Source organism: Neoarthrinium moseri (genome assembly GCF_022829205.1).
Source record: "Neoarthrinium moseri strain CBS 164.80 chromosome Unknown scaffold29_Wmoseri_CBS_16480, whole genome shotgun sequence".
NCBI lineage: Eukaryota > Fungi > Ascomycota > Sordariomycetes > Amphisphaeriales > Apiosporaceae > Neoarthrinium > Neoarthrinium moseri.
The window spans coordinates 347,060-357,772 of NW_026055143.1; the positions used below are offsets into that span (position 1 = coordinate 347,060).

Below are 10,713 nucleotides of genomic sequence, written 5' to 3' on the forward strand. Positions count from 1 at the left end.
ATGGGACTCTTAGGATCAAATCACGTCAGCAACATCATCAGCTTTAAGGCAGTCTGTGCTCAGTAAATACAGGTAGACTGGCATTCATATGGCTGTTTAGAAGGAATTCTGGGACTTTGAATTAGGTATACTATCTGATTCTGACACGGTTCAGTGACGTGGCGTCAATGGACAGGTATTCCAGGGCCTTTCCATCCATCATCCCAAAAAGATAGCAATCTTTCTCCAAAAAGAAGTACCCACAATCCCGGGCGCTTAGGACGTAGAGAACTCGACATCAATGTGAAAGGTTTTATGACTTCTATTCTGGTTCCTTCGATATCGACCTGGAAAATGGTCCAGAGTATGATCTAGAAAGGAAATTCTGGGGTGGAGACGTGGACGGATTGTGATCGACATGTCACATCAGAATGGCATCCGCAGGCTTACCAAAGATTATTATGCCAGCTTCCATGTTGTTTTGGGATATTTCAGCGTGAAAGGATCAAGCTACACGGATTCATCCAACCTGTGGATACTCAGCCCTTGCCTTCGGATGGGATTTTGCCTGCGCTCAAAGGATCGGTGCTGACCCTCGCTAGTGGCTAATCATCTACAAATACTATAACTCTTATAATTGCCGTCTTACATGGCCTCAGCAGCAAGCTTACAACCGAGACTCTTGGCCATTAAATTTCCCTAAGAAGAAGATTTGTGCATGTCATTTCCGCATCTTGCATTTTAGCGATTTCCATTGGCTGAAGTCACTCTCAAGGATGAGGCGATGTTCGTGCAATCTGAAAATATCCCACATTCCTGTAGCTAGCAGCCTAGTGACTTCTCCTTGATTCAGGACACCTGGGAAGAAGAGAAACCACTCCCTGTCGATCACTCACGAACTATAAATGCGTGCCAGTCTTTCTTTAACTTCAGTCCAGAAGATACCTAGACAGCAAAACAAGCATAGTCGCACTCGCTTCATTCTCATTCTTAGCCCCGACGTTCCCATTACCCTGTGACCTGGAAAACACACACATCTAACCCAGGCCATGCATTTCTCCCAGATCTTCGTGTTACCTCTATTTTCAGTGGTTGCTGTGTCAGGCCTCGCAATCAGAGAGGCGGACAATGTTGACGGAGAAGCGAAGTTAGCCAAGCGCAATTGCTACCCAGGAGGTGTAAATTGGGGTAACGAATATCAAGTGGCCCTCGACGCTGTGGACATTGTCTGCCGGGACGAATTTGTTGGACACTATGACGGCCTGTCCGAATGGTCGGTTTGTTACAATTTGAGCGCTGGCAAGCGCGTCAACTTCAACGTGAGGCGCTGGGCTGGCACCCCCGGCGACTTGAGCTTTGAACTATGCCAGAAGTATCTGAGACTCGAGATTGTGGGCTGTGGTATGGGCGGCCAGAGCTACCAAGGGAATTGGAGATTCATGTAAGTTTGTTTATGTCATCATGAACACCGTCACGAAGATACTATTTGCTGATCCGTGAACTGCGCCAGGTCTGACCCCAACTCGGGAACATGCTAAACGACAAAACGTCTGATAAGCTATTTTCGTTCTCTCTACACATACCATTATATAAGCTCATTTCCGTTCTATCTCAACTGAGGTTGTCGTTCTTTTCACTTTTGGTTGCAAGATCATGGTTGTTGTAGGACCATGGATACATTCTTTATACATTCGCTCTCTTCTACTTATATACATCAAATAAGCTATCAGCTTCTGAGAAGCAATTCTTGCCGTTATTGTGAAATTTCAAATTCCCTCTTGAGAATGATCCAGTAATCAAGTATGTGCAGCATTGTAGATGGGGTGTCTAGTCGTTCTAATATAATTTCACTCCGGCTGATGTAAATGAAGACATGAGAAGCTTGCCTTTAGTTCTTGGGTTTCAGCTATCAGTTCATCCCGTGATTTTCATTACCACTTAGAAATTTCTTTTGTACCAATCGCATATCGAATCGGACAGCTTTCCGACTGAACTCAACATCTATACCAAACAGTGCAGGATCGTATGCGCAGAGACGCTGCAAGTACGACGTGGCCGATCTTCAAAGGGTAGCGCAGATGACCTTTCTTGGCTAGTTCTGACTGCAACTTGTCGGTCGCATCGTATCCTTCTTGATTTATGTTATTTGAAGAATGTCTTAGTTAGGCTACCGTCTTGTAATTATTTCAAAAAATTGCGTTGACCTACCCAGTGCTAAGCTAATAAGTGCTTACGGCAATCTAACCCAACAGGTAACAACACGAAGGCAGGTTTGTTCCTTATGCGAACTAGCGGCCGCTTGTCACACAACTATTCTTATCCAAACAGCTCAGGGCATTCAAAACGACGACAACATGTCTTCATACCTCTCTAAATGCTCTTTCCAGACCCACGCCAATAGTGACGATTCTCCTTTACGATGGGCAACCGAGTCTCAAAGCCCAAGCCTGGCACTGAATTCCAAGTCATTGGGGCTGGGCTCCCTCGCACTGGCACGGCATCTTTCAGTGAGGCACTTCGCATTCTCCTCGATGGCCCCGTCTACCATGGAGGCACGCAGACGACGCTGGGAAAACCAGTGGAGATTAAATCTTGGATCAAGCTGCTGTCTCACTGGCCTCCAGCCAACCCGACTGATCGGGAAGTTGGTTTGTTTTTGATGTCGACATCCGGCGCGAATAAACGCTGACCATAAAAGTGCTTGACATTCTAAGAGACCGCATTGGCGGCTATGCTGCCATCACGGACTCTCCTGCTGCAGGACTTGTGGAGGAATTGGTGGAACTATACCCAGACGCAAAGGTCATCTGCACAGTCCGCGACAAGGACAGTTGGGTGAAGAGCATGGCCGGAGTAAGTGGCGCGGCAACCATGTGGTTCCTACGCGGCGTACTGATGCCCATTCCGGGCATGCGGCACTTCGTGGACTACATCGAGGGGCTCCGCAAGCAGTGGGCGTTCCTGTATGGAGACTGTGAGCCGGCCACAGTAAAGACATACGACCGGCATATGATGTGGCTGAAGGAGATCGTGCCCGAGGATCGACTGATATTATTCAATGTCAAGGATGGGTGGGGGCCGCTGTGTAAGGCACTTGGCAAGCAGGTCCCCGAGGGCGTCCCCTTTCCGAGCATTAACGACGGGCAGGCCATCGATAAATTTGCGAAGCTGATGGTCCAGCGCGGGATCCTCCGATGGCTGGTGATCTTCCTGACGCTTGGCTTGGCTTTTGTCCCTTTTATTTGGATATAGATGTGACTTAATACAAGGTTTCAAATCCATAACCATCAAGGGTGGTGCATTTTGTAGTAACTTTTGATGAACTCGTCTAAGTCAGTGGCTATTGGCGCCGAACACCCTTCAATGCGGTGGTTCCATGATACCCGGACGTGGTTATTGTAGAGAATAACAAAGGAAATTGCTTAAAGTAGAAGAAACCAGGCATGTAGGGAAACTTGACATGACAAAGACATCATCCCGAAATCTGACAGCACTTATACTTGCCCCCGAGGACGGGGTAGTTGTGTTCCTGATTATCTTGTAATCATGTGTCAAAAGTATCAGTGTGAGCCGCATTGGTTGTGAATAGCAGGCTCAAATAATAATATGTATCGGCGCTATCTTGAACCCTAGAACCCGACAGTCCGTTCTTGCCAGTAACCTGCCTTCGTTGGGACAAAGAAACTATGGTACCAAAACCGACATCTACTTCGCTACTAGTGCAAGACTCGGATAGAGGCGCGATTTTTCCATGCCCTGTAACCTTGTTCATAATGTGTTGGCGTATATAGAACGTAGCCTGTAGACAATATTAACACTGAAAACTACTTAACAGCGTAGTTCTGAGACAGCAGCCAATGATGAGCCTAAGAAAGGACTGCGGCATTGATCTTGGCCAGTGCTATGTATGCATAGAATAGTAATTAGTAACAGCCCAAATAAAGGAGGATGAGGGATTCCATTTGCAACGGCATAAGCAGGGAAGTCCCTTTGACCCAAATTTGAATATCCCTGGCCACTGTGGCACACTCGTTAAGACAGTGTAATACGAAGATCGATAGCAGATGGCTGTGGACAGGGCATCTCATTAGAGTATAGTGGAATTCAGTAAGAGCAGAAATTTCAATGTATATGGTGAACATGACGCCTATGAACTACTTGGCACGTAACCTTTTCCTAGGTATCTAACTAGCTGAAGGAAAATACGTTTCATCAACGCTTACACAACCCACTCTTCTATTGTAATCCAACTGCCTATGCCGCTTATCTCAGAAAGGTTCTCAGTGTGGAACGGGGGTTTACCCCTGTGTCGGCGACTTTAGCCTTTCTAGCCTGATTGCAGACTTACCAGCATCGATATAGCATGGGATGCGACAAAAATAACCGCTCCACCCCATAGGCTATTGGAGAGAGAAGAGTGGTATGTGACTTTAATAACTAAGCGGGGCAAGCTCTATTGAGGCACTAGCAATTTGCTGCAGCGCTCGTAGGATTCGGTTCATAATAGGCTCCTGTACAGTTCGTAAATTGACAACCGGGACCTTGCTATATGATGCAAGGGTGACTAAGCTCAAATGCCGATGTATAAACACTCGGCCTTCCGCTTGGTCTGGATGCCACATATTTCCACATGAATTTCCGCTGAAATTGATGCTCACCGCGTAAAGGGTCTGAATGATGCTGCTTGTTACATTTTTGATATCCGCGTTCGCTGCGACGGGCTTGGCCCAAGCACCCACTGGATACCGCACTGTATACATTACCTCGATGGTCGACACCAAGTTTGTCGTGGTTCCTAAGTCGGCCACCAGTGGTAGCGCCATCGTCGTGTTAGTCTTCCTCTCCGATGGAGTGCAAGGATCTGTATCTGAACCATCTTCATGCACAGTCAAACCCTCACGAGTAAGCCGGAGCAGCAGTGGTACCTCAAGGAGGGCAATACTACGATCCAGCTAGCGGATTCCAAACTTTGCCTAGATGCTGGTGCTAAGAGTCAGTTTCTTCATATCACCTAGGGGGTTGATCCAACTCTAACCCAAGGATAAAAGGCAACTGGAAAGACATGGGCGCCATCACCCTGAAAGACTGTTCCGACACTGAGACTGCTCAAAAGTGGAACGTAATGGCTGATGGGCGAATTGCCCTCATAGCTTCAAGTCCGCGTAAGTATTATGCTATTATTTTTGGCGGGGACAGGACTGACATCCTAGATAGAGGAGTGCATTGACCTTCAGTACATGCGAGCCACAGCCAACAATCCAGTCGGTCTATATAGCTGTGCAGGTCTAGGAAACACGGGCGCCAAGGACAAGGGAATCAACTGGCCGCTAGCGAATGCAACGACGACCCCATAGGCTCTGGAAGTTGAGCCAAGCTGCTATGAAATGTGGAGGTTTGTCTTGTACCAGCACATTTGCAAGATTATAGCATTGCGTGCGGTTATAGTCTCTAAGAACTAGTTGTAGCAATGTTGACCTTCTGTTAGTGCTGACAGTTACGCATCCTTACTCTGTTCCACCGTAGATCCAAGACGTTGACACAACCCTGGCCAACTATACTTCTCCCAACGCAGACTGAATACACTCTGTCCTGCTCGGTCACAAGAGATTCAGATCCGCGGTGGATCATCTATCGGAAGGTCACGTCCTAACTCTCAATTATCTGCCGAATGATCAGACTGTATGCAGATCTAGTCTCGGCGATGCCTCTCCGGAGTCTCCCTGCTAGAGTGGAGTCTCTCCGGATCTGGAGTTCCACTAGCTCGGGTACAGCACCGCCGAAACCCCACACTTGCCCTCGGGCTGCATCCGAATTCCCGATGGGGTCGGCGGCATCCGTCCAATCATCGGATGGATTATTGTCATGATGTCAAATAGAAGACGTAAAGCGACTTGAACTGCTTTGAGATCCCCGAGATCAAGTTTCCAGTACCATCACTGACCAACTCCTCCAGAAGTCATTTTCGGCTTCGAGTTCGTTGATCTGTAGAAATGACGGCAAATGGCTGCATCGTCCCGCAGCTCACAGAGCTCCTCAGTAGTACACGCGGGGTTAATATACATGTTGATGGTAAGCGCTCCGTCTCTCTGGCTACTTCAGTTGAATATACACTCATCAATACCAGCAAACGAGTCTCATCCTCTGCAGGCTTTACAGGTAGTTATAGATGGTATCAAGAGCGAACACCCCCGCGAGGCTGGGGCACTGGAATCTGTGTTGGCAATTGCAGAGAACTCCACCGACTTTGGTGGGTTGGGACTAAGCTCTGAAAGCTCTGTGTCCGTCGACAAGTGTGACGAATTAGTCTTCCTGTCGTCGGCGTGGCTCGAATCACTAAACTCTGCGGACCGCAGCAGACAAATTCGACCCCCTATTGCGACCAAGCCACAAAGTCGTCGGTCCATGAATGTGACTGAAAAGATCTTCGCATTGCACGATGTAGAGAGCAAGGGCTGGGTACGGCCAGGAGAAATGATTCGAGTCGCCGTGGACTGGATTATGGCTAGTGAATTTAGTTGGCATGTAAGTTGTCACGTCTCAGAGCTTGAATGCTGCGAGAGTTCCCTGAACGAAATTTGATGTAGGGTATGGTATCAGTCTATAATCGCCTTGGAGATCCTGGAATCTTTCGCAACGACAGATTCTGGATAGCTGGTGACCACGTGGTGGACCCGCGAAATTACGACACACCCTTGACCAAGAAATTGATGGCACAAACCGACAAAGCAAGGCGTTCTTTCAAAATGACAGAATTCCAAGGACACAACTACACAATCATGCACACAGAGTTCTTCCGTGAGCGTACCCAGCCTGGACAATTAATCATAGGGAGTGATAGCCATACATGCAGCAGCGGGGCCAACGGCTGCCTCTCCATCGGCATGGGAGCCGCAGATGTAACAATGGCCTTAGTCACTGGCGAGACTTGGTTCAAGGTGCCAGAAGTCGTCGAGATACGGTTTGTTGGCAAGCCACCGAGGGGTGTGGGCGGCAAGGATGTTATTCTATACGTGCTGCAACAGCTCAAGCGGAATACTGTGGCAGCTGATCGAGTGGTGGAATACACTGGGCCAGGCTTGGACTATCTGAGTGCAGACGCTAGATTTGCTGTGGCAAACATGACAACGGTGGGTGGCCTCATTTCTGTCACAACCTGTGGTGAAGACTAATTATCCCATTAGGAATTTGGCGGTATCACTGGCATATTTGCCCCTGATCATGTAACCTCCGGGTTTATCAGCCAGCGCAAGCTCAGTCGCTACAAGGATCAGAGCCATTACTTCAAGGCGGATGAAGACTGTCAATATGCGGAATCTCACGTTATTGACCTCAGCAAGGCTGAACCTTTCATCGCTCGTTATCCCAACCCAGACGATGTCGTTGCTGTCAGTGCGATGAACCAGGCAGACCTGGATGGATGCTTCATTGGCGCCTGTACAACAGCTGAGGAAGACATCATCATGGGAGCTCTGGTACTTCAGGAGGGCCTCAATGCTGGCAAGGTCCCAGTTGCGAAAGGCAAACGAAAGGTTGTTCCGGGTAGCAGACCCATCATCGACATGCTTAGAAAGACTGGTCTGTACGAAGTATACGAGAAAGCAGGCTTTGAGGTTGGTGTCCCCGGCTGCAGCTATTGTGTCGGCGTCAGTGCAGATGTCGCAGATGATGGTGAAATCTGGCTGAGCAGCCAGAACCGAAACTTCAAGAACCGCATGGGACCGGGTTCTATTGGCAACCTTGCATCTGCAGCCACAGTTGCGGCATCGTCGTTTGACATGAAGATGACATCACCCAATGAGCTTGTTGCAAGAATCTCGGACGAGCAGTGGGAGAGGGTCAAAGGCAAGGGGTCTCTTTCTTCGGCGACTCGCATAGAGCCGCAGTGGGTTGAGCCACCAGAGCCTGTAGTAGAATCTCGGGAAGAGCATGTACATGCTGCACAAGCCATCAGTGACTCTTCGCCTAGCACGGCTGATACTGGCAGCCTGGATAATATTCAGTCCAAAGTCTACCGACTTGGTGATTTCATCGACACGGACGCTCTTGCACCTGCACAATTCCTGGTTACGGCAAAGAATGATGAGGAGTTTGGAACGCACTGCCTAGAGTACACCCATCCCGATTTTAGGCAAAGAGTCAAAGATGGATCACAGGTGGTGGTGGCTGGAAACGCCTTTGGCTGCGGTTCGTCGCGTATGGAAGCGGTACAAGCATTGCTTGGAGTTGGCATCAAGTGTGTCATTGCCAAGTCATTCGCCTTCATCTACTCACGAAACCAACCCAGTCTTGGTCTGCTTGGCATTACCATCCAGGACGAGGCTTTCTACGAAGCAGCACAAGACGGTGTTGATATTGGCCTGGATCTTGTCACCAATGTTGCCAGAGTTAACGGGGAAGAGTTCCCCTTTGAGCTAAGCCAGATGGAGAAGAGCCTGACGAGTCTGGGCGGAGTGGCGCCAGCATTCAACAAATTCGGCAAGCAGATATTTGACGCATTAACAAGCGGCCAACGTGGAGTGAAAAAGTCCATTAAAGATCACGACGCAGGAAGCGCGCCACTTTCTTGGTAAATTGCAACTAAACTAGCTCGAATGCATCGATCGACTTGAAGTTTGGCAGGAATGGAGTCGCTACGTCCGACGGGCGGAAATTCTGGTTTCTGGTGCCACTTAGGTAATGTGGCACATCGTACAGGTCGATAGTTAGCAGATCGAAGTATTTGCCAGCTCATTTTCATGTTGCATGACATTTCACATGTGTGTTACTTACGATACTACCAAGTGAGGGAACTAGAAAGGAAGGTCCATTCTGTAAAACGAACACTTAAATTAGACCGCTGCAGGTACTTTGTGTACCAAGTGCTGATGGCGAAATGGTGGCATTCCAGCTTTCAGCTTTGGGAATCAAGATTACGCAATAGTATACGGAGTTATTGGATGTGAAGTGAGATAAAGTTTACTGGAGCTGACTGCGTCTGGAGGTTATCGATTGGTGCCAGCCGCATGCTATATTGCATTACATGGCAACGTCAGCCTATATAGGCAACTCCGATAGGGCGTTGGGGAAGTTGAACAGAGGATCTTACTGCACTGCGGTAACGATCTAGCCTTCTTACAGGCTCTGTCTCGGTTGCACTAGCAAAGTGCAGCTGGCCGATTATTTCAGGTTATGACTGTATGTTCTCCTCAAAGCAAAGCAGGTGGAGTCCAGCCTAAGTGTTCGATGTTATGAAATTGATAGCTTAGTCAGATTCCCCTTCAAGCTGAAGCTGACAATATGCCTTAATTGTTTGTTGATCAAATACCGTAGAGTTTGAAAGCCAGTAGTACGAGTCTTAAGACTCATTGGGATGTAGCTTGATGACAGGACTGTCATCTTCCATACCACACAGCTCCACTTGGTTGAGAGTCGCATTTTGGACTGGTTAACGGAAATCAAATTCTTGTATAAGAAGGGAACTCATGCCACCAAGAAGCCACGACTTGTTCGCATCCATTCCAGCATAGCAAAACCCACCCGAATCGAATCACTTCTGCAAACGCGCCAACGCCTCGACAAGATGGTCAAATTCGCTGTTCTCCTCATTGCTGCTACCTCTGCTTTCTGTGGACTAGCCACTGCCAGCAATTGCAAGCATGGACTATATTACTGTGGCCACGGCCTGCTTCACAAAGGTAAGTTTTAGGACTTATGCAGTTCTCCAGAACCAAACTCCGGTGCACGAGGTACTGATTACTGGTTTAGGAAACTATTACCAAGATATATCCAGTTCATTGCGCGCCGCTGGCCAGCCACTTGACGATGCGCATGTCAACGACTCGCTGTTCTTCTGCCAGGGGGACGACGATGTGCCATTCGTGAGTTATTGCGCCCAGGGATGTCAGGATGGAGGCAGTGGCAAGAGCGACCACTGCTAAGCGGAGGACATGTAGCAATCTCTTGGGCTACAATGAGCGGGAAATGGGGTACTTTGGTGCACACTGCCACTGTTTTCACAATGTTGATGCGTCTCCATAGCGCCGGCTTATCGCGTCCTAGCGGCAAACCTCAAGCGTCTATAGCAATGATAAGAACGGACGTCTTTTGAAACTGTGTACGCGTTGTCTGAAATGGTGTTGCATTCACTTTCAAGGCCCACTTGATGAGCACTAAAATTGAATCTACCGCGTAAGAGAGATGAGAGACCAGGCACCCTGAGAAAGAATCCACGCGATCAGCTCTTCAACAACTTCAGTACATCCAACCACCGCGTGTAGCGTAATTCGGATCGAACAGAACCTTTGTGGCCTTATAAACCCCACGGTACCTCAGGACCCAGAGCATGAACCAAACAAGAAACGCGAATATCACCACGCACCCAAACACGAGCCCGCATATTTCGCATGGGTTGAGCCCGCTTAGCGGATCGACTTGGCCGGAGGGCTCGCCTTCGTGTGCCTCCTGCAGCGGCAGCCCAGTAGAAGCAACAGAGATGGGTATCTCAGTGGAGTCTGTGTTCTGCGCCCCGTCTTCCACTTGAGTAGGCACTGCTACGTGGAAGTGATCTGAGATATACACTCCGCTCAATAATGAGCTTGGGTCTTGGTGCATTTGAGATTCAGGAACGTCGGCGCTTCTTCCTCCGACGGCGGCGTGAGTTGTCGTTGAACCAGATATCAAGGCGGGGCGTAGGGTTGGAAGCGGAGAGGATGAACGGTATGGGCGCCGCCGCGAGCGCAGGGACTGCCGCGGCCG

The 10,713-nt window shown here is 48.8% G+C and overlaps 5 protein-coding genes across 5 annotated transcripts; all 5 read left to right on the top strand.

Moving 5' to 3' along the window:
- Nucleotides 1-1,028: 1,028 nt before the first annotated feature.
- JN550_007561 (uncharacterized protein) lies at nt 1,029-1,517 on the top strand (the record flags this gene model as incomplete). The annotated part of the gene is made up of 2 exons (XM_049319426.1): nt 1,029-1,420; nt 1,490-1,517. 2 exons carry the CDS (start codon nt 1,029-1,031, stop codon nt 1,515-1,517), a joined length of 420 nt encoding a protein of 139 aa, XP_049170537.1.
- An 881-nt stretch (nt 1,518-2,398) lies between these two features.
- JN550_007562 (uncharacterized protein) lies at nt 2,399-3,231 on the top strand (the record flags this gene model as incomplete). Its single annotated transcript, XM_049319427.1, has 2 exons — nt 2,399-2,627; nt 2,678-3,231. 2 exons carry the CDS (start codon nt 2,399-2,401, stop codon nt 3,229-3,231), a joined length of 783 nt encoding a protein of 260 aa, XP_049170538.1.
- Nucleotides 3,232-4,656: 1,425 nt separating this feature from the next.
- Nucleotides 4,657-5,333, top strand: JN550_007563 (uncharacterized protein; the record flags this gene model as incomplete). Its single annotated transcript, XM_049319428.1, has 4 exons — nt 4,657-4,808; nt 4,868-4,971; nt 5,028-5,141; nt 5,194-5,333. The coding sequence occupies 4 exons, from the start codon at nt 4,657-4,659 to the stop codon at nt 5,331-5,333; spliced, it is 510 nt and encodes a 169-aa protein (XP_049170539.1).
- Nucleotides 5,334-5,969: 636 nt separating this feature from the next.
- Nucleotides 5,970-8,549, top strand: JN550_007564 (uncharacterized protein; the record flags this gene model as incomplete). Its single annotated transcript, XM_049319429.1, has 4 exons — nt 5,970-6,048; nt 6,104-6,501; nt 6,564-7,106; nt 7,161-8,549. 4 exons carry the CDS (start codon nt 5,970-5,972, stop codon nt 8,547-8,549), a joined length of 2,409 nt encoding a protein of 802 aa, XP_049170540.1.
- Nucleotides 8,550-9,538: 989 nt separating this feature from the next.
- On the top strand, nt 9,539-9,896 carry JN550_007565 (uncharacterized protein; the record flags this gene model as incomplete). Its single annotated transcript, XM_049319430.1, has 2 exons — nt 9,539-9,653; nt 9,724-9,896. The coding sequence occupies 2 exons, from the start codon at nt 9,539-9,541 to the stop codon at nt 9,894-9,896; spliced, it is 288 nt and encodes a 95-aa protein (XP_049170541.1).
- Nucleotides 9,897-10,713: the final 817 nt, after the last annotated feature.